General features: G+C 56.1%; 6 protein-coding genes across 8 annotated transcripts in view; 4 read left to right on the top strand and 2 right to left on the bottom strand.

The window, feature by feature from the left end:
* Positions 1-55: 55 nt before the first annotated feature.
* Positions 56-4,162, top strand: H310_03846 (hypothetical protein). The gene is made up of 13 exons (XM_008867902.1): positions 56-593; positions 644-799; positions 919-1,219; positions 1,385-1,534; positions 1,621-1,847; positions 1,911-2,090; positions 2,249-2,407; positions 2,528-2,699; positions 2,758-2,959; positions 3,011-3,160; positions 3,207-3,319; positions 3,397-3,548; positions 3,593-4,162. The coding sequence occupies exons 1-13, from the start codon at positions 78-80 to the stop codon at positions 3,989-3,991; spliced, it is 2,877 nt and encodes a 958-aa protein (XP_008866124.1). The 5' UTR covers positions 56-77; the 3' UTR covers positions 3,992-4,162.
* A 418-nt stretch (positions 4,163-4,580) lies between these two features.
* Positions 4,581-11,185, top strand: H310_03845. Of its 2 annotated transcripts, XM_008867900.1 has the most exons (23): positions 4,607-4,782; positions 4,841-5,212; positions 5,313-5,455; positions 5,582-5,803; positions 5,846-5,980; positions 6,040-6,306; positions 6,364-6,600; positions 6,654-7,031; positions 7,075-7,185; positions 7,285-7,497; positions 7,599-7,757; positions 7,820-8,030; positions 8,079-8,383; positions 8,431-8,645; positions 8,707-9,015; positions 9,082-9,280; positions 9,378-9,452; positions 9,578-9,666; positions 9,711-9,979; positions 10,030-10,094; positions 10,165-10,456; positions 10,512-10,802; positions 10,861-11,047. In XM_008867900.1, the coding sequence occupies exons 1-22, from the start codon at positions 4,641-4,643 to the stop codon at positions 10,697-10,699; spliced, it is 4,596 nt and encodes a 1,531-aa protein (XP_008866122.1). In that variant the 5' UTR covers positions 4,607-4,640; the 3' UTR covers positions 10,700-10,802; positions 10,861-11,047. The 2 variants fall into 2 exon arrangements, with proteins under 2 accessions (XP_008866123.1, XP_008866122.1); XM_008867901.1 differs by having other exon boundaries at positions 4,581-4,782; positions 10,512-11,185.
* A 185-nt stretch (positions 11,186-11,370) lies between these two features.
* H310_03844 (hypothetical protein) lies at positions 11,371-14,330 on the top strand. The gene is made up of 8 exons (XM_008867899.1): positions 11,371-11,918; positions 11,987-12,249; positions 12,296-12,704; positions 13,003-13,233; positions 13,308-13,371; positions 13,485-13,655; positions 13,701-13,918; positions 13,965-14,330. Exons 1-8 carry the CDS (start codon positions 11,380-11,382, stop codon positions 14,032-14,034), a joined length of 1,965 nt encoding a protein of 654 aa, XP_008866121.1. The 5' UTR covers positions 11,371-11,379; the 3' UTR covers positions 14,035-14,330.
* On the bottom strand, positions 13,825-16,278 carry H310_03843 (CAMK protein kinase). The gene is made up of 6 exons (XM_008867898.1): positions 15,742-16,278; positions 15,486-15,685; positions 15,230-15,432; positions 15,001-15,158; positions 14,688-14,953; positions 13,825-14,631 (listed from the first exon to the last, which is right to left on the bottom strand). The coding sequence occupies exons 1-6, from the start codon at positions 16,262-16,264 to the stop codon at positions 14,086-14,088; spliced, it is 1,896 nt and encodes a 631-aa protein (XP_008866120.1). The 5' UTR covers positions 16,265-16,278; the 3' UTR covers positions 13,825-14,085.
* Positions 16,279-16,448: 170 nt separating this feature from the next.
* On the bottom strand, positions 16,449-20,624 carry H310_03842. 2 transcript variants are annotated; one of them, XM_008867897.1, is made up of 6 exons: positions 19,901-20,624; positions 19,636-19,844; positions 18,400-19,362; positions 18,173-18,338; positions 17,542-18,049; positions 16,449-17,438 (listed from the first exon to the last, which is right to left on the bottom strand). In XM_008867897.1, exons 1-6 carry the CDS (start codon positions 20,585-20,587, stop codon positions 16,873-16,875), a joined length of 3,099 nt encoding a protein of 1,032 aa, XP_008866119.1. In that variant the 5' UTR covers positions 20,588-20,624; the 3' UTR covers positions 16,449-16,872. The 2 variants fall into 2 exon arrangements, with proteins under 2 accessions (XP_008866119.1, XP_008866118.1); XM_008867896.1 differs by having other exon boundaries at positions 17,438-18,049.
* Positions 20,625-21,188: 564 nt separating this feature from the next.
* The window catches only part of H310_03841 (hypothetical protein), a 3,115-nt gene continuing 2,656 nt past the window's right edge, over positions 21,189-21,647 (top strand). Inside the window, exon 1 of the mRNA XM_008867895.1 lies at positions 21,189-21,622. Within this exon, the coding sequence (XP_008866117.1) occupies positions 21,344-21,622 (279 nt within the window). The 5' untranslated portion in view covers positions 21,189-21,343. The remainder of the gene's footprint in view (positions 21,623-21,647) is intronic.

Raw genomic sequence — 21,647 nt, 5'->3', positions numbered from 1 at the left:
ACATGAAACCAGTTAAAACCACTTGATAAGTATCCGGATAGTGATTCCCCTGCTTCTCCAGCAAAGATTTCCTTGTCATGAGAGTGGCGCCGAGGTCGCGGCTCCAGCGAGCCCTCCGTGGCTTGGGGGTGCTGTGCGGGACACGACCAGTCGCCGTGATTGCCATGGCGTTTCTCGTGAGCATCGTGTGTACGTTGGGTGCATTGCAGATGACAATCCAAAACGATCCACAAAAGTTGTGGGTCCCGCCCAAGTCCACGTCGGCCAAGCAACAAGAGTACTTTGACGAGAACTTTGGCCCGTTCTTTCGCATCGAGCAACTGATTTTCCATTTCCCAAACGGCAGCGACGACAAGGACGTGATCACGGCCCCGCTTTTGGCCGAGGTTGCGGCGTTGCAGCACCACATTGAAAACGCAGTTGTCAACGTCGACGGCCGCAACATCACGCTGGACGACCTGTGCTTTCGTCCGATTCCAGGAAAAGGCTGCTTGGTTGAAAGTCCCATGCAGTACTGGCGCAACAACGTGTCCCTCCTCGCCACGGACCCCGACATCAAGCTCACGATTGTTTGTCAAACCACACATCCACTCGTACGACCACAAGTTTGTTTTCATGCACGCATCGTTTGTCTCTCTGGTAGCTTTCTACGTATTCCCCATGCATGGATCAAAATGGCCTCCCTGTCATCCGCGACGTCGTGTTTGGCGGGCTGGCCACAGACACGTGCCACACCAACCCCGACCCATGCGGTGATGCAACGCCTCGTGCGTCGGCGCTCATCGTCACATTCTTACTGGTACGTCACATGACTATGCTTCATCGTCACCCATGAACAAATCGATGCAGCCGCAGCCCTTAGTTCTTGTCCTCTCGCTCGATCCTGTTGTGCCAGTATGCCTCATGCAAACTTCTTAGAACAACCCACAGAACTCGACGTTTCAGGCGCTGGCAAAAGCGTGGGAAGCCCAGGTATTCTTGAACACGCGATTTTCGTCGCCGTCAGGCCTGGTCGTCGAGCGCATGGCCCAGCGCAGCGTCGAGGACGCGCTGACAGTGGAGACTCACCAAAATGCCTTCGTTGTCGTGGTCAGCTACGGCGTCATGTTTTTGTATGTGGCGTTGGCGCTGGGCAAAGCCCGCGATCCTGTCCGCAGTCGGTTTGGACTAGGGTTGTGGGGCATCGTGATCGTCCTCTTCTCGATGGGGATTGCGTTTGGTACGTCGCGTTTCGTTGGGCCACGAGTGCGGGCCCTGTTGAGTGACCGAGGATTTGTCGCCGCTGCACCGAGATGCAGTGCGCTTCATTTTGTTGGAGTGGCATTGATTTTGTAGCGAGTTCTACCTTGACTTCCAAGGACGTCGACGTAACGCGATGGCGTAGGCATTGCCGTGTTCGCGCTCCATCTCGAAATCACTATGATCACTCTAGAAGTCGTGCCGTTCTTAATTTTGGCGATCGGCGTCGACAACATGTTCATCTTGACCAACGAACTGGATCGGCTCACGCGGTGCCAGCCGCACATTTCGCGCGGTACGTTATGTCTGCAGCAGTCCGTGGGATGGTCTGGATTGCTCGTGGGATGATGAATCACTCCTCACGGACGAAACGATTGGTAGGATTCCATTCGTTGCCGCAGCTGCTGGGCGACGCCATGATGCACGTCGGTCCGTCCATCACGGTCGCAGCCATTTCGGAATCACTTGCATTTCTCGTCGGCGCGTACACGAAAATTCCAGCGCTCGAATCATTTTGCATCGTGGCCGCGCTCGCCGTCGTCGCTGATTACTGTCTTCAAATGACGTGGTTTGCCGCGGCCTTGGCGCTGGACGCTCGACGCATTCGGGTAGGACAAAGAACACGAGCGCATGATCAACTTAAACAACACTGACGTAGTTTGTCGTGCCAGGCCCGCCGGTACGACCTGTGCCCGTGGATGAAAAAGCCATACGTCCTCAGCCCGGACAAGACGCGGCAAATCCGCGCGTACTCGGACGATCTAGACGTTGTGGATTCGTCTGTCGTACAGTCCTTTTTGGACACGACGTGGATACCCGTGCTGTTTGCAAAGTGGACCCAGCGCATCGTGGTACGTACGCCGTCCTTGTGCCGTGCCGGGTGCATGCCTCGGGGCTGAGCCACCGTTCATTCGCGCAGCAACCACTCGATTGTTGTGTCATGCGTGCTGGACAGTCGTTGTGTGCTGACTTGAAACGCGACGTTGACTGTCTGTGTTGGGGTTTGTAGCTCGTGCTGTGGGTCGCCTGGTTGGCGTGGAGCTCCTACAGCGTCTCGCAGATCCCCATGGGACTTGAGCAAACCCTTGCGATTCCGTCCGACTTTTACCTCCATTCGTATTTTGAGGCGCAAAACAAGTATGGTGATGCAGGACCTCCCGCTTACATCGTACGTCCAACCCCTATTGCGACGTCGTGGACCGTTCGACGTGTCGAAAGATTTGTCGCAGCGCGCGGGCAGCTGCTGCCGTCGCTGGTACTTCACCAACTCATTGACGTCGGTCGGTAGGTGATGCGCCAGGTCAACTACACGGACCGCAACGTCCAGAGGTCAACTATGGACCTTTTGGACAAGCTGTCGCTGCTGGACACGTATATGGATACCCCGATCTTTGCTTGGCTCAACACGTTCAACCAGTGGCGTCAATTGCGAACATTTCTCGAAGAGAAGCGCGAGTCTGGTGCGTGTGCAAGCCTTGGCTATGTTGAATGGAAGGACTTACCAGTTGGGTTGGGTAGGCGACTGTGACTGCCCTGAGCAGCCATTGCTACCGTTTTCGTTCGAGACCAAAGCGGGCGCGTCGCACCAAGACGTGACCCCGATCGAGTTGTTTTATCCGTTGGTGTACAACTTTACGCGAATTCCGATTGATTCGCAATGCTGCCAGAGCTTTGGTATGTGTGGTGCACAGTACGCCATGGACATTGCGTTTCAAGTCGGGTACGTTTGTCTGGCATGGCGGTGCAAGATGCTCACGCGTTGGACGAGTAGACGCCACGGGGACGTCCCCGACGTTGATGGCATCGTTGCGTCCAGGTTCCGCTTCCAAGTGTCCCCGCTGGTCAACCAATCGACGTTTATCAACTCGTTCTACTACCTCAACCACTTCACCAAACGGTGGAGTAACCCGATCGAGCCGCTGTAAGTTGTCCGTAGCGCTGGTACACCAAGCCAAGTCCTGGTGTAGGCATGGAAATGGTACCGAGCCCGTGGCCTTTCCATACAGCTTGTACTTTGTCTATTACGACCAGTACTTGACGATTCAAGGGATTGCGCTGCAGAGTGTGCTGCTGGCGCTGGGTACGTCCTGCAGCAGCCCCACCCCATGGCCAGCCATTCTTGCAGCGTGCGGACTATCTGACGGAATATACGCCTAGGCGTGGTGTTTGTCGCGATGTCCCTACTCCTGCCGACCCAATTTGCAACGTGTGTCCTGGTCACGCTGTCCGTTCTGTCGATGGCGGTGTCCCTCGCGGGCGTCGTGCACTTGTGGAATCTGTGCTCGTCGCTGCACACGTCCATCAATGCGGTATGCGGCGGACGCAGCTTTGGCATTTGATTCTCATCCGACAGGTGTCTGTGGTCAACATGGTGGCGTGCGTCGGGCTCGGCGTCGAGTTTTGCATCCACTTGGCGTCGACGTTTGCGTCGCTCGCGTCCACGACGACCCGCGTCGAAAGAGCCAAAGTCGCCGTATCCCTCGTCGGGCCGTCTGTCGTGAGTGGCATTACGTTGACCAAGTTTTGTGGCATCGGCGTGCTGGCTTTTGCCAAGTCGCAGCTCTTTCAAGTGTATTTCTTCCGCATGTACGCTGGCATTGTCTTCCTCGGCGCCGTCCACGCTCTCGTGCTTGTGCCGGTGCTCCTCGCGACCTGCGGCTCCGAATCCAACGCGGCCAAGAAGGTCATGTCTCCAACCCTGGCGCGTGAGTACACGAGAGGCCTGCTCAGCGACGACTCCGATACGGAGTAGTGGATGTAGATGGTGTACATCTAGTTTAGTAGGACAGACAAGTGACCGACAGGGTCAAGGAGGATGTGTTTGCGATCGAAAACTGCTCCCTGAACTCGGGCGATCACTACGCGTTCATGCCGAGTCCAGTTGATGCGCTCGCTGTCACGTTGAACACAACGTTGCGATACAGACGCATTGTGATGCCGGCAGCTCCCGAAGGGTCATGCAGTGAGACCATGCCAAGATGTACCTTGGGCATGCATGTGTGTGTGTGCGATTTGGTGGATGGCAGCATGCCTCGTTAAAGGGTGCCACATCGGCCACATCCGCCACGGCATGTGCACGGCTATCTCAAGAAGCCCGTCGTAGATTGTGGTCAAGTTGTTTCAGTGGAGACTTGCTGGTGCAAGGATGGCGTCGAAATGGGAGGAGCCCGGAAATGCATCGCTTGCGATTGTAGGTCATCCGCTCGATAAACATGGAACACTACGCCCTGCTAGCTCATGCTGACTCGGTGCTACGACCAGGAAAACGTGGCCATCGCGCGATTCTGTGGCAGCACCCCCGCCATTGGAATGGCTCGAGCGCCTCGGATCAACTCGTAACCGACGCCTGTCTAGGCAGTTACAACTTCCGAAGGGACACTCGCCGCGCGGCGACATTGTGGATGTCGCACCACGTCCGCCGACATGGCAAACCGCAGCCGATCAGTGGCTTGGGCGATGCGACATTTCAAATGCACACGACACAACCCGAACGTCCGCAGTCCAATGCAGACGACGGATTCGACATCAAGCAGTTTCTCTTGGGTACGTGTTCTCGGGCGGTGGCGCCCACGTTCTCGCGTCATGTTCAACGTCAGCATAGATCAAAAGACTACGCGCTCGTTCCACGACAGCGCGCTCTTTCGATCGTGTGGTGGTCGCGACATGCAGAGTTACCCCGGCGACGGCGGACGTCCACCGCTGCGAAACCCTGGCAGCGCGTTCTACAAAAAGGCCCAGCTACCTAAAATGGAAAAACATCCTACGTTGGGCAAAGCGAGCTCGATGCCGTCCCTGGATCCAAACGGCGATGGCCGGTCCAACCACCATGCCAACGCAAGAAACGGATCCATCGTCGCCACGCCTGACGACGCGACGTCGGGATATCGCTTGTACGCGATTGAAAACATGGCCGACTCGTCCCTCCATGCGTCGCGGTCACAGAACCACACGTGGCAGACGCTTCGAACGAGCGGTGGGTGCAACATTCCATCTATTGTCGCGATCCATCACCCTTGCCTGTTTGACTCGAATGCACCTCCATCGCAATGGACAAACGATGACAAGTCGTCTAGACCTACGCTCCGAATGCCCATGCAAACGAAGCGATGTGCTGGACCTAGCCGCGTGTTTCGATGCCGCCATGAGCTACTCTGGTGGCAAAGATAACTGGGAGGGTGACCGTCGAACGGCTCTGATTGACCGCGACTACATGGCGGTACGTACGATGGATCGTGCTGCAAAAGCCATGACCACACTATCCCTCGCGCCAGCGCGATCTTGCAATCGCGCCGCAACGAAATACATTCCTCCATCGGACCTCATTCGTGAAGGGCTGACGTAGGTACAGGCCAACGTCGTGGCCTTGTACCGCCCCGTCAACGACATGGACAAGCGAGTGTTGACATCGATCGTGTTCGAGCAAAAGTGGAGCGATATTGTGTTGGGCGAACTGGAAGGGATGCTTCTCGTGTCGTTTTTTGAACAGGGAAGCTTGCTCCGCAACGTCCGCATTCAGTACGCGACTGCGTTCTATCGGCTCGAAATGCACTACACTGCCTGCGAGGTACGGTGTTGACCAAAGCCATGCGTTGACAGAGTCGCGAAGGCGGAAAAACAACGAGCGCTCGATCAAGCGTCGCATGCCCGCAAAGCGTTGACGGACCAAGCCACGGCGCACGGCACGACCATGGCTGCAGTGCGCACGGAGTACGAGACCTCGATTGCTGCGCTAAAAGATCAGGTCCGTCGGTGCTGCGGCAATGGCTTTCGCCGGACGTTTCGACCAAGCTCAAACTGTAGATGGAGCACGAGCGCGCCGAGGCCGACCGAAAGCTGTTTGACGCCAAAGAACAGATCGCCAAGATGAGCGAGACGATGAAAACACTCAATGCTATCTTCAAGCAAATGCGCGAAGATTCGGACAAGGTGCGCGCGATCGAGCTCAAAGAGACGAATCAAAAACTCGAGCGCAAATGCAATGCGCTGGACGACGAAGCCAAGTTGCTGCGCCCGCTTGTCGCGCAGAATCGCACGCTCGAGGCCAACGTGGCCATCCAGTCTGCACAAGTACCAAATTTGCATGCTCTGCCAAACGACGCGGCGGTTTGAATCGATCATCTCTAGCTGGACGCGGCAACTGCGCGAGTGCTAGAACTTGAAGCGTCCATTCAAGACAAGGAAGGCATTATTGAGAACCTACTGCACCGACAGGAACAGCTCCTGGTAAAGCAGGACATGTTGACAGAGCAGCGCGCCAAGGTGTCGAGTGGAGGAGACGCATCTGGAGGCGACCAAGGCCTCGGGATGGACGCAGAGGACGACCAAGGGCCGGGGTCTCATTTATGCAGTCGCTGTCAGATGGTATCGTTCCAGCGCGCTGACAACGTTGTTGTTACACCGTCTCCGCGTGGCAGGCACTGTTCGATGATGACACGAACGGCGGCGGGAATGCGATCAACCATACCAGTGCGACAACTGCCAATGCAGCAGGAGGGGGCAGTGGGCAGCCCGTGCCGCTGGCCAGACGTCGCGACGGAAAGCGTGTGCAGTGCCTCGCTTACCGAATTCTTCTTCCCAACCTCCAAGGTCGGCGCCCGACGAAAGACGTGTCATGGACACTCGGGTGCATGCGCGCGATATTATACGCCAAGCAACTCGATGACGCCATTTGCTTCCACATGGGAGTGCCAGTTCGGTATCGCATGGCCGAGTTTGTGTACGCGTGGTTTGCCCCGCCAGACATCTACATGGGCGACGTCCCCAACGACCAACGCGACGTCATCTATGCCCAAGTACGTCCAGCACTATCGTTGGCCTTGGCCAAGCCGATTCTAGGCCGACGAGGCGCGGTGGAGCCTGTACTATGGAGCCAAGCTCCTGTCTCGCGAGTGCGTCGAAGCCAAAGTGTTTTTGTCGTTCCTGGACGAGAAATATGGCGACGACGAGGTATACTGGCGCGTTCCATCTTCGCGATCCAGCCGTCGTACCTCTCCTTCACGATGGAGTGACTGTGGGCGCGATGTTGATGTCGTGTTGTGTCTTTAGCTCGTGTTTGGGCTCTTTTGCTTGCGTGTGTTGGATTGTCTGGCCGGCGGCGAGCTCGACTGGAGCCCCCTTCGGCATGCGACGACGTATCCACTCTTCCGAGATGAATGGGATGCGCATTTCAACTTGACGGGGGAAACGATTCAAGTGTCGAAAGTCGTGTGGATCACGCTGCACCATGCATCGCTGGCGACGGCAATCGTGCTCGCCAAGGTATGCTGTTCCTTCATCGGTCGGCGCATCCAGCCATCGTTTTGGGGCGGTTCATCCTGCATTGTCGACATGAAGAGGCTTTGACTGTGAGGACACACTAGGCGACAGCAGACGAGCGCGACGTGTTCGACTCGAAGATGAAGGCCATGGCGACGCTATCGCTTCCTCCGTCCGAGCGGCCGTCCCATGTCGTGTCGTTTGACGGCAAGAACGACGGTCCGATGCTGGACGCATTTCAGTGGCTTAGTCTCATGCTCCAGGTGCGGCGATGGACGAATCTTGACTACATTTCCTGTCATGATCACTTGGATTTCATGGGCAGGAATACCGAGAGGAGCAGGCCCAACGGCGGGCAGCTATTCGCCTTATGTTCCAGACCGCGACAACCAACAACGGCGCGGGGACGGCAGCGTCCCCCGTCGTTCAGTCCGGCTCGACGGACGACTTGATGGCCACCAGTGGTGCCAACGCCGAAATGGACATGGAGCAATTCCGGGCCATGGTGTTGGCACTCAATTGCGACGTCACGGCGGGTGCGCGTGTGGTTTATTGAATGGACTGAGTGGCTTACAATGGACAAGGAACGATTGCGACGTTCTATCGGGCGTCGTATGAGCGCGGGGATGGCCACGTAACGTACGACGCGTTCATGGCGACGGCGGAAGCGCTGCACTTCTTCACGAGCTGCATGCGGCTACCATCGCCAAACGTCATGGCAAACCAGGAGATCGATCCGACGGACAAGAACGGCGGCATCAACGCCCCCCACGCCCGCCTCGGGTCCCTTGTCGCCAAACACTTCACGCTCTACGAAGCCGAGTGCAAACTCAACTTGCAGGCGTCGCCCCCACTGGCGCAGTCGCTGGCAAAGCACGCACTAGAAGAGGTGCACGAAGTCTCGCGGCACCACTTCATGACGGCGTGGTCGCGTAGCTTCGCGTCGTCCTCCGTGAAGGCCGCGGGTCATCCATCGATGGCTTTCGCGCGCTCGCGGCATATCAACGGCTCTTGGCGTTGCAGGTGCAAGACCGCATGGTTCGGACGGAGCACGCGAGTGCTGCTCTCACGTCCATGGTGGCGTACCGTCTGGACAAGGAGCTGTACAGTGCCATGGATTGCGTGCGCATCGACCATTCCAAGCGATCGGGGTGATTATGTCTTGCGTTCGATTTCGTGCGATGGTGTGGCCGATGCATGCCGCTTGCGTAGGGCGGAGCTCCTGTTGGACTCGATTCGTCGGAAACTGTCGATCCATCGGCTCCAGCGGGCCTTCCGGGCGCGACTCTTGCGCGACCAAGGCGTTCCGCTCAACATGCGCCAACTCATGCACGGTGGATACGGCAACGGCAAGACCAACTACCGCGATCGCCGGGCCATTCGACCGACAAAGTGGCTCGTTGCCGTGATTGCCGACCTGATCCGGTCCAAAATCGAAGCGGACGCGTCGCCATCGACGAACGCGAGTCGGTTGTTTGTCGAGCACATTTACGACCACATGACCATGCACTTTGGCTCTCGGTACGTCGGGGCCGCCCGTTCGATTCCTCCCCATTCGATCGGCGGCACCAACGGGACGGTGCGTAGGTGGGAAGCGGAAAAGACCATCCACGACATCTTTGTCAACACTCGATCGCTCGTGTCGACGCATCCTCGGATTCTCCTGTTTTCGCAGTTGTGCGGCATGGGCATGTCCGGGGAGGACAAAATCTTCGGCTCCCCGCAAGCGTTCGCGTTCATCACGATGGTGCTGCACTGCGGCCACCATCAATTCCCGATTTTGCACGTACGTAGCCGACTCGACGTCTCTCGTGGGCATGACCGCCTCGAGTCCACGCGTTTATTCATGGCATGACGATATGCATGTTTCAACGGAGCTGTAGCCGACGGCGGGCGACGCGAGCGACTACTGCCGCCACGACAATGCGCTCGCGATCGTCGACGTGTTTTTTTCGTCGGTATGTGCATCATGCCGTTGATGCCACGGACGTGGCGCTGCTGCGTTTTCCTTTCTGCGGATGGACGCAACATGGGACGACGCCAGCATGTTTTCTGACCGTCGAACCGCCCGTATCCATAATAGACTGGACATGACAACAAAGAGCGCATGGTGACGCGGCTGCGCGAGCTCGAGCGACAGAGCCCCAAGCCCAAAGCGTCGGACGCTGACATGTACGTGTGCAATTGTACAAACAGAGGTGACTCGAGTCGAGTAGGCTGCTGCTGTTTCTACTGGAGGAGTGGCGGCATTACATGCTCGACCGCATGAACCAAATCAAGGTCGTATGCTGCTCCGACTCGGACTTGATGGCCATCGAAGGCTACCTGAGCTTGGACAACGTCATGGCCATTTTCCGGCGCACAGGAATCAACATTTCGGAGCTCGAAGTCGCCCAAGTCTTTCGACAGGTCGTCCAGTCCAACTACTCGAGCTTGTCGTTGATGGAGCGCCTCGTCAAGTTTGTGTTTCCGATTTTATGTCATGGTGCGCGTCGCCCACATGACCGCTCGTCCGTCGTCACGGCCGTCGCGTAGAAATCACCGCCGCCAACGTCCAAGAGGTTGAAAAACCAAACTACAAGGACCAGATCTACCTCTTGGTACGTCGCTCCGGTTAAAATTTGTCACCCTTTGCAGCGCCAAGTGATGTGTTGCTCAAATGGTGTTTAGCTTTCCTTCTGGGAGCCCTACGAGGTTGCTTGCGAACGCGTAGTCGAGGACTTGCGCGCGATCGGCATGAAAAATGATCTGGACGCCGCGATGGCCACCGTTGATGCTGATCGGCGCCGCAATTCCCTCAGTCGCGCCGCGACCGTCAACTCCAAGCTACGTGCAGCCAACGTCACAGTTGCCGACGCTGACAAGTTCCAGGTCAAATATAGAGCCCTTTGTGACCAAATGCGTGTGTTGGCGAACCACCATGCCATCGATGCTCACGCCAATGCTCCGGAAGGAGAGCAAGGTACTGGAATTGCGGTCGGAGCACCCATTGATGCGGTGGGTCTTCCGTGACTTAGACACTGACGCCGACGGAAGCGCGGCCCAAGCCGCTATGTGGACAGAACAAGTCGACCAAACAGCCAAACTCTTTCGCAAGTTTCTCACGGAATGTACACGTTTGCGGGCTCTGGCCAAGATCGAAATCGGTCCGATCCCGGATCAATGGCATCCTGCCACGAATGCTGTTGCCGCCCCGCCATCGTAGCCCGGCCCAAGTTCCCTCTATTCGATTTGGCCACATTTGTTCTATCCATGCGATGGCTTTGCGCGCAGCGAGCTTCTTGAGACCGGCGCGCACGCTCGCCTTGGTGAGACCAATCCGTACTAGTCATGCGACGCTCGGTACTGAGTATTGCATCAAAGCAGAGCATGTTTGACGCCCTGACTTAACGGCGTCCGTCGAGGCAATGCCTTCAGTTCGATTTGTACACTCGTAGACACTAGCCCTTGTCGCAAAAATGGCCATTTCCTGATATGTGTGGGTTGCACAGTCTCAACACTACCGGTGCTCTCACTGTTTTACAAAGTGTAGCCTCAGGAGCTTGGCCAGCATGTCAGCGCAGCCCGAACGCTTCTTCTTCAGAACTAGTCAAGTTATCTTCGTCCTTCATGCGTGGTCTCGATTCCTTGAGCCGTGTGCGGTGCGAACCGCTCCCGCTTCCACGTGCTCATGCAATCAAGCTTCCGTGGCATCTTCGTTTTGCTGTTGAAACGCCTTCGATTCGTTGATTGGTTATATTTTCGCGAATGAAATTATATTCCACTAAAATGCATGATTTAAGCCAATGATTTGACGATATATGAAATAAATACATTTGATTGGTGGTAAACACTCAATTCCACAGGGCTCCGCCACCGACCACAGTGCCCATATTCAACGACACCATGGCGAATCTGTTGCGCGGTGTTCGTGAAGCCGCGGCAGATGCGTTCTACCGCATACGAGGCGAAGTCTTGGCGAAGGAGAAAGGTGCTCCCTACGTGGAGGAGATCGTGCACTCCGACGAAGACGACGACGTCCAGGTGGTCGAACGGCCCGCCGCGGGGGAGACAAAACAAGCCTCTACCAGTTCGAGTGACTTTGACAGACACCAGTCACGATTCAAACCACCAGCTCGACACTCCATTGCAAGTGCTAGTCTAGAACATGTCAGCTCAGGATTCGCCGCGGTGCTGTTGCCGGCAAGCGAGCCGAAAAGACCAAGCTCTACGACCGCGGCTGGAGCAGGAACGGTCGCGTGCACGCATACCATGCTCTGCGAACGATATGTGGGTGCGACTAAGCTGTTCTTTCACCACGTCCGTGGTGAACTTGAGATTCAATTCTTGGCCAAGAACCCCGTGGCCACCATCAGCAAGTACTGCAAGGCCAACGACGACATCAAGCGGCTGTACCTTCCTTTTAACGAGATTAAAGCGATCGGGTACGAGTGGTTTGCCTGGTCAACCCATGACGTTTGGTTCATCCCAATGGCGCTGATGTTGATGATAGATACGGCGAGGCTGAAACACTCAAGTTGGTCGTATTTACGTTGAACAAGAGCTCGAACGTTGTGAGGTTGCAGGTCTCCGGCGCAGACGGCCCACCGCCTGTCCCCGAATGTGCGTTTGCATTCGACGATGACGTCGAGCTGGCCAAGATGCAAAGTCTCCTGGCCATCCATTTCGCACAGCTGCCCAACACGTTGCTGCCGTTTGACGTGTCGGAAAAGTACCTGCGCATTGCCAACCGTCGATTCAAGAAAGCAACCAAGTGTACGCTTGTACTTCGATCGCTCTGTTTTCATGCTTGAACTATCAGATTTCGACTACGTCGACGAGAATGCTTTCCATGCCATGACAACGCGCCGTGCCGAAAAGCGCAAGCTGGCGGGACTGTCTGCCTTGTTTGACGGGCCTGCCATCACAGGCACGACGTTTGCATCGTCTCGGGCTAAACTGCACGAGTCGACGGCTGTCCCGACCCAGACAGACAACGCATCGTTGGCTCCGACCAACGACGACCGCACAGCAGTCGTTGTGGACTCCCCGCCTCGAAAGCAGCGCTACACAGACGAAGAAAAAGCGGCGCGGCAGGAGGCCAAAGACCGCGTAGTTGTCCATTATCCCATGAAGCAAGCTAAGAATCGCATCACGCTGACCGAAGGCGACCTCGGTCGTCTCGAGGAAGGCGAATTTCTTAACGACAACCTCATCGACTTCTTCTTCAAGTACGGCACCCCCTCTCCAGTCAACACAACTCCATGGGCTGTTGTGGTTACTGACTTCGCTAAACCTTGCAATGGTGTGTCTGATGATGCAAGTGCGTGGTTGGTTTCGCGATCTTTCGCCGTGGTGTTTGGGCGGCGCATTGTTCGTGAGAGTGTGAAAATGCATGGCGTCGATGGTGTGGAGGTTTGTGACTTGGACGCCTATAGCGTGTATTCGCATGAATTGCTGCGCTCTCTGATGACTGTGTTGCCTGTGGCGAGATGTGTGGACGAGGCTATCATCGGCCGTGCGTTGTAGGTACTGCTACCAGCAGTTGGACGCGTGGCAACAGGACCTCATGTATTTTTTCAGCACGCACTTCTACACGACGCTCGTGCAGCAGCAAAAGCAGGAATCCCAACACCAAGAAGCCGACAAGGTGCTGACGACCAGCATGGCGGCAGTCAACCCATTTGACAAGATTCGGCGGTGGACTAAACACATTTCGATCTTTACGCAGCGCTTTCTCTTTGTCCCGATCAACGACAAGTACGTGAATTGGGACGCAAGCGTGGTGGCGGTTTTGTGCACCGCACGTGACTAGTCTCACTGCGACCGACTAGTTGCCACTGGAGCTTGGCCGTCATTTGCAACCCTGGATACCTCGCTCAACCTGCCCTCGTTGAAGTACGTCTTGGTGGTCTTTTGTCTCGTTCGTGTGAACAAGGCTCTGCCGTGGTCGCCAATCTGCACGGCGCACGCAACGTTGTTCGTCTAGCGTGTTGACGGTCCATGTTTAGCATGGTGGCAGCGATGCGCCGTGTATTCTCTTCTTCGACTCGCTGCAATGCCACAACAAGGTCAAGATCATCGCGTCGTTGCAAACGTACTTGGAAAACGAATTTTACTCGCGGTACAGTGACCACGGCATCACGTTTGACGTGACGCTGGCGACGCTCGTGGAACCCGAGGTCCGTCGCTCCTCAAATCGCTTGGTTTCGACATTTTCGGCGCAGGTTCCACGGCAAACCAATTCGTGCGATTGTGGCGTGTTTGTCCTTTTGTACGCGCTGGAACTCATCAAGCGATACCCCGGCGGAGTCCGCAAGGATGACGTTGACGTGCAATGCCGAAATTTACTCCACGAAGTCATGTTTTGCCACCAAAACATTGTCGAGTTTCGAGACTATTTGCAGACGCTGCTGGGCGTGCTCTCGGTCTGGCAATCCGCCGAGTACGTCAGCTTCACGCTCCATCTCTTCATTCTCGATGGTGCTTAGGATCGTCGATACAAAAGAAAAGCTCGACCGCGCAGGCATGGGCCTCTTTACCAACAGCTTCACATCATAGGAAACCTTATTTATTCGTACGACGTGGCCTCCGCAACACAGCTCTTGTCGATCACGACGTCAGGGGGTTGGCGATATCGCTGCCCCTCGAAACCACGACGACCGGCGCGGCGGCACTGTGCGTTGCCTTGGCCATCTGGACGAGTCGCGCGAAGCCTTCGACCATGTACTGCTGCTGCCACTTGGTCTCCGTCTCAAGGTCCAACGTCCGACCGTCTGTCACAAGCGAGAAGCAGTGGTCGTCCTTAATCGTTGGGTGCTTCATTTTCAAAAACGCACGCGACGTTTCGCACCCCGCCGCAATATTCACAACGTCCCGGAGGAAGATGGTCCGCGGATGAACCGTGGCGTGAAAGTGTTTTTTCGGGTGCTGATGCAACGTCGACGCGGGCGTCCACGATATGCTGTGGGTCGCCACGTCGTATCGAAGGGTTGTGCGATGTGCGTGGCTAGACTTGCCGTTCTGGTTGTGTTTGAGCACTTCAAACCCACGTGACATGAGCTCGACAAAGCCCGTCTCGACGCAGTTGTGAATTCGAATGCTGTCGTCGTCTGCCAGCGTTGGCTCTGTCGCTGGCAACGTGTCACGTTGAGTGAGCTACGCACGACAGTGCACGTGAAATGGACCGACAAGGGGACGTGTGGCGTTCGTACCCACGGGTGGTGCAGCACGTCTGAGGCGCACATCCGGTCGGACGGATCGACGGCCAAGAGTCCGCGCAGCACTTCTTGCGCTTGCGCCGACACGGTGCTCCATATCGGGTTGGACGGATGCAGACAGCTCATGTCTCGAATATCTTTGCCTTCCGAGAACCGATCCAACCGCTGGAGTGCCGCCGCCGATGCCACTGTGAACGGAAAACTGCCAAACAGCAACACATACATGACAACGCCGAGGCTGAATAGATCCGACTTGGTGCCTGTGAGATGCACGTAAGTCTCGCGCACACGAGGGTGGATCGCGTACCATAGGGCCAGCCGTAGAGCAGCTCGGGCGCGGCGTATTCAGGGGTGCCGCAGCCTGTTTGGAACTGCCCAGAGGCGTCGGTGATGCGTTTGGCTAGTCCAAAATCGGCTAGTTTGATCGACGATTTGTGGAGCAGAATGTTCTCGGGCTTGATGTCGCTATTGCATGCGTCATGGGGCGCAAAGTCCAAGGCATCACAGGGAAAATCCAATTGCTGTTGGGACCGTACCGGTGTACGATGTTGAGACTGTGAATATATTCAATTCCCCGGGCCACCATCGTGATGATGTGCTTGACCTGGTCCTCTGGAAATCGTTGGATTTGAATCAGCTTGTCGCACAAGTCTCCGTCCGCCATGTAGTCCATCACGATGTAAAACAAGTCGTCGAGTTTGTACACGCCGTGGAGGTTGACTATGTTGGGGTGGTGCAGCTGCGAGTACTGTTGTGAGAGCTCCAGTCGTTGGGTACATGGCAACGTCGCACCTGTTTCAAGATGGCGACTTCTTCGAGCAACGCGGGTGTGTGCTTGGAACACTTGACGGCACACATTTCGGCAGTCAGTCGGTTTACGGCCTTGCGGACAATCGAAAACGATCCTTCCCCAATCTCGTTGAGCAGGAGAAACTTGTTGGCGAACGTGCGGTAGTATGGCGGGTCGTCCGATACGCTAAAGACCAGATCATCTACCATTGCAATTAGACTGGTGCAGTGATAGATGGAGGGAGATCCACGAGCTCACCAGCATTGTGCACGGGAATCATCGATCGCTTGCGATACGACTTGGCGTCCTCCTTGCGCTTCATCATGTCGAGCTTAGTACGAATGTCCGCAACCCATTGGTCCATTTCGTCGCTAGAGTTGGCTTTGAAAGTGACGGGGTCCTCCACCTTAAGCCACGTCGCAGTCTGGACAATATCTACCGACCGAAGGACGAACGTGTTGGACGGCGGCGGCAGCGTCTCAATCGTCGTGAAGAGCGTGAACATGATCTCTAACGACGCTGTGTGATCGTCTTGGGTAAAGTACCCGAGGAGTCCATGGTCGCGTAGCCGAAAGTATTTTGTGCGCACCGTCGCTCCTTTGATAAAGCCGAACCCACAGCGATGCCGAAGGGCGCCGGATCGATATCGTTGCTTTGACGTCGGGGACAGAAGAGTTTCCTCGACATGGTCGAACTCTTCATCGACAGGGATGTCTTCCACAGAGATAGGGTCCAGTTGAAGCGTCAATGGCTGTGGTGACGGCGACAGCGGCGTTTCCATCTTGCCACTTGGTCTGTTGTTGTGTGTTTGGCATGAAACGGAAAAACCATCGAATATAGTCTCTGATTGGCTAAAAACATTTTGCGTAGACTGCCTGGATTGGACTAATTTTGACATGAAGGCGATTTGATTGGCTGAATTCATAAAAGTCCATTCTTCACATTAAAGACTATCATTCTGGATGCACCCATCGCGCAAGTGTCGGCCGCAGCCGTTGCGCGCGGGCTTTACCCCGCGATGCAGTGTGCCTGTGCTGTCCTTCTCAAGCTTGTGCATGCGCCAACGCGCACGTGCGACCGGCCTGCGCTTGGTCCGCATGCAGGAGCGTTGGATATAGTTTCAACGATCCGACACAGGGCTGGTCGAACACCCAACGTGATGGACAAGTGATGCAACGTTCCAACAATCCTAATGCAATAGACGGTCACTGGTGCAGCTCAACGTACAGCGCGCATTAGGCGCCTACAGGGAAGGTTGGCCCAGCTATCGTCAAAGTTAGCCCTGTGGCGAGATGGAGCCTGCGCCCGTCGAAGCCATGTATACGCAGTTCTATGTGTTGCATCCGTTACTGGTTCGCTTTCGCGTGGGCTCGTCACTCGCTGCGCCGATTACACTTCCGAGTCGATCAAGATCCACTTGATGCGTCGGAAGCATTTGCGCACGATTTCCTCCAGCACGCCGTACCGGCCGCTGTACATGAGCAAGTTGTGCATCAATCGGAGCTTGTCGCCGACGTGCCAGAGACGCTTCTTGATCGCATTCAACTGGGCCGTCTTGAGCCCCGACGGAATCACGTTCTCCACCAACGTGCTCCACACGTAGCCGTCGAGCGGGGCGTCCAGTGCCACGGGAAGTACCAAATCCGGGCAGTCCAAAGCAGCCACCTTGTCGTGGAGCGACTGTAGGATCACTGTCACCTTGTCCCAGACCGCCTCTTGCCCCGAGACCACCGTCAACGCCGATGCATGCGCGTACTCAGAATGGTACGGCTCGCGACCAACGACGCGGAGGAGCATGTTGAAGAGTGCAAGTTGGTGGCCGATGTTGTCCCCCGGGACGCGGCCAAATTCGGTCAGCATGAGTTCAAGCAAATGAAAAATCCCAATCGACTCGGCCACGTCCTTGCGGCATTCCCAAATCAATCGCGCGATCGACGTGTCCACGTTAAGTTGTCCTAACACCAGCCACGTCAACTCGCCATTCGCTCGTTGCACACGCAGCGATCGCATGCCAACCACCGTCGTGCATGGCACTGTCAACGCTTCACATGCACTTACCTGTGGGCGACAGCAAGCCAACGGCAGTCATAAACTTGCGGCTTTGGTCCAAGTAGCCCGTGACGCGGTCGCCGCGCATGAAATGAGGCAGCGAATGACCAGCCATACGCTCGACCAGCTCTGACGTGACGACGTTTGGCGCCAAGAACGACTGAAGACACAACGTCGGGTACAGGTTGTGTGTGTTGCCGTCAACATTGGGCAAGAGCCCGCGCATGAGTTCTTGCATGCGGCCCCATTCGATGCCGCTAAACACAATGTTCCCCTGGCGATCGAGCCCACGACGCCCGGCACGCCCGGCCATTTGCTGCACCATGAGCGAGCTCAACGCAGGTGCATCTTCGCAGAAACAACACGTGCGGAACGGCATGTTCACACCGTACGCGAGCGCTTCGTCCGAAAACACAACGGCCAAACGACCGGCTTGGGCCAGCGATTGCACGATGCGGAGGTACGCGGCCGGCAAGTTTTCGTTGTAGATGGCAATCCCTCGGCGCAGCGATCGTACCTACACCCAGAAAATGAAACACGGCATCACACGCTATGCGTCATGGTGGCAACAGGTCCCAGCCGCGCAACATACTCGTCCACCCACGCGATGCATCCCACAAAAACCTCAAGGCAAACGTACCAACGGGTGGCCGTCGTCAGAGCTTTCCGACAGTTCGCGGCGCAATTGCCACTTGATTTCGCGAAATTCAGCTGCAGAGAGACGGAATCCGGGGGGCGTGAGGACAAACTCGGGGTGCGGGGCATAGATGTCGGGAGCGTTCGACTCTTGGAATTCCTGCGCTTCCCTGCAAGCAATCACAACACACGTCGTCATCGTGCACGTCCGTATGCTCTCAATGTTCATACCGTTCTTGGTCTTCTTGCAACGCCTTGCTCTTCGCCTTCGCCTTCTTGGCGGCTTCTTGCTGGCGCTCCCACTCGGCGTACTCTTCTTCGACCTTGAGGCGGTAGCCAGGGTACTTGGCGTCCTGTGCGGCTTCGATCCCTGCGAGGAGTTCGTCAAACAGTTGACGGCATCGCACCGAATCCAGTTGAAAGCAAATCGCCGGGATCAACTGTTTGGCAACGAGGTCGAAAATGAGCGCTGTCACGTTCAATTCGGTCGACTCTAGGTTCGACAGACTGAACCCCTTGAGCAATGTTTGGGTTTCGGCGGGGAACTTGGCCGCCAGTGACTGGAGACGAGCCTTCACCACTTCTTCGTACTGCTTGGACTCGAGGAGCGTGATGCGGTGGCACATCGGGTTCAAAAAGTCCAAATTGTCGTCGTCGTCGTCGCCGTCCTTGGACTTTTTGCTGCTCGACTTTTTGGAGCTCGATTTCTTGTCATCCGACTTCTTCTTGCTTTTTTTCTCTGAAGCGACCGCACCACCTGCCGCTGATGGCTGGACGAGCGAGTTGAAGTACTTCTCCGGCGCAATGTCTTCGATCAGCTCGTGTGGATAGACTTTCCACATGGCGTTCCACAGCGCATACGTGTCGCGCGGTGTGAAGGCCAAGTCGCCGGCGGCAAACCCTTGTTCGACCAAGTACTCGAGCGTGACCGCGGCACACGGATGCAGTTCGACAACCTTGGACTTTTGGAACACAAGGCGTTGCAAGTTGATGAAGCGGCCGCGGTACTCGAGCAAGTGGATCGGGTTCGGGTGGAATTCGCGCCACCACTCGGCCACTTTCGTCGCGTTGCCGATCGTCGCCGACAGAGCCAAAAACGGACACGACATCGATTTCACGATGCGCTCCAGCGCGTCCCCCTCGGCGCCGTTCAAGTCGTGTACTTCGTCAAACACGCAGTACTGAAAGTCGTACCTAGCCATGTCACGGAGCGTGAATGTAAAATTCACCATGGTCGAGAAAACTGCACACAACATGGCGCGGGCATATACGCACAACCGCATGGGACGACAGCAGCACCCCACACGATGGGAAGTCGCTGAACGTCGCAGGGCCGACAAACGTGCCGACATGTCGCCCGCACATCGCAGAATCTCAAGGTGAAAAACACATATCAAAGGACGACGTGGCTTCAGAGACGTGCCCCACACAAGGAAAACCAGCCACGACCCGACCGTAGACACATACCCAATGTCGAGAAGCGCCGATTCGACCGCGGCGGGGGTACCGACGCAAATGCGGAAGCCTTCGGGAAGGAACACCGTGCCCTTGGTCACCAACGCGACTGTCCCCTTAACCATCGCTTGAAAGAGCGCCGCCACTTGCCACACCAGAGGCTCCGTCGGCGCAATGAAGAGCACCTTCCCCCCGATCACCGACACGTACGACGACAGGACCTAGACGCATCAAAGCGATTCGCTTAGGGTTGCCCATCCAACCAAGGGCAACCTACCGTTTTCCCGGAACTCGTCGGCGCGCACACGACGACCGAGTGCTTTTGGTCGATGTGGGTCAAGACTTCCTTCTGCCATGTATCCAGGATGAACTTGTTCATGTGGTGCAAGTTGAGGGGTGGCAGCCGATCGCTCATTTCCGTGAGCTGGAACGGAATGAGCGGCGTATCCTTGAGGTAGTCGATAGCTTTCTTGGCGTACTTTTTGTACTTTTTGTGGACGACGACTTCGTCTTCGGACGGGGGCGCGTTGGCCTTGGACGTCATGTGCTGGATTTCCCATAACGTGTCAACGGCGTCAATGTAGTTCTTCTTGGCGAGGAATTCCTTCTTGATCTCGTACAGCTGCTTCATGCGGCCAGCCGCAGTGGCCATTTTCATGTCCATGAGGTTGACATACTTGGCGTTGCTGAGTTTTTCCTCGTCCTGCTTGCTCTTTTTCTCTTCGAGGTCCTTTGCGAGCTGCAGGCGGATCAAGTCGGCCTTCTTGAGCACCGGTGCCTTCTTGTCTTTTTTTTCCTTTTTGCCCTTGTCCGCGTCCGGCGACGCCGCCGCGGGAGCCGCCTCTTCCGGCCACAAGTTTGTCGGGTTGAACGCATTTAGCGGCGCCAAATCCCGAAGGATCACGGGGATCCGCTTCGGGAAGATCTTGTGCCAGTTCACGTCATGCATGCCTTCGGTCGCCATGGTCGGTCACGCCGGGCGAGTTCGTATTTAATGCTTGGGTAGGCTCGCCCGGCAACTTGGCCAATCAAACCGCAGATCGCCATTTCGATTGGCCAATCACATCGTAACCACCGCACATTCGCTTCGAGTTTTAAATTAAGTGTTCTTTTCTTTGACGTTTTAATGACATTACTATATGGCATTGTTTTTTATAATCGCCGACCTTGCCACCACCATCGCATGTGTTGAGATCGCTTGAAGCACGTGTCCTGGAAGCGCTGCTGGCCCAACGTGGACATGACAAAGCGAGGGTATCCATGATCCCCAAGCGTCATCTAGTCTACAGCATGCTTGCATGTGGTCGAGTTCACCGAGTCCTCTTGTTACAAGGCGTGAGAAAATGCTTCCTCGTCATGTTAGCGGAATACACCTCGGCCATCCACGCAATGCTGCTGCAGCACTAGCGAATCCCTTAGGGTATGGATCAAGCCCATCGGGTCTCATGGCCCTCGCACACCCCCACAGCGGCGCTCCGACAAATCTCTCTGGCCATACAGCAACTACCTAGTGAACATTGTGAGATATTCGTTGTTGTGGTGTACTCATAGTTGGATGAAATACAACGGGGTACACGACAACGACGTGTTTGACATTCCACGCATTGAGTCGTACACAATGGAATTTTCTTGGAATGTGCGTGTTGGTGCGAAGTGCCAGCTCTGGTCGAGGACGGTGAAGAGCCCATTCGGCCACTTGCCAAGGTAGCAATACCCTGCCATGACTGACGCGACGCCCATCTCGATCTGGTACGCTGCCAAGCAAGGGGACTTGGGCACCCTCAAGCGCCTGATCGAAGTCGACGGCCACCGGTTCGACCAAGTCGACGCCGAGCTCAAGACGCCGTTTTACTACGGGTGCACGTACAACCGCGTGTACGTCCTGCAGTACTTGGACGAGCTGTACCGCATGCACAACGTTGAAATGCCAGCGGACCAGCGCGCGTGGTGCATTGTGAGTTGTCTAAATAAGGACGTTCGATTGTACTTGGAGGGCAAGGCCACGTTGGCCGACGTCATTGCAA

Source organism: Aphanomyces invadans, assembly GCF_000520115.1.
Source record: "Aphanomyces invadans strain NJM9701 unplaced genomic scaffold supercont1.6, whole genome shotgun sequence".
Taxonomy (NCBI): domain Eukaryota; phylum Oomycota; class Saprolegniomycetes; order Saprolegniales; family Verrucalvaceae; genus Aphanomyces; species Aphanomyces invadans.
Note: the sequence above shows the minus strand (reverse complement) of the source record. Positions and strands in the feature narration are given on the sequence as shown.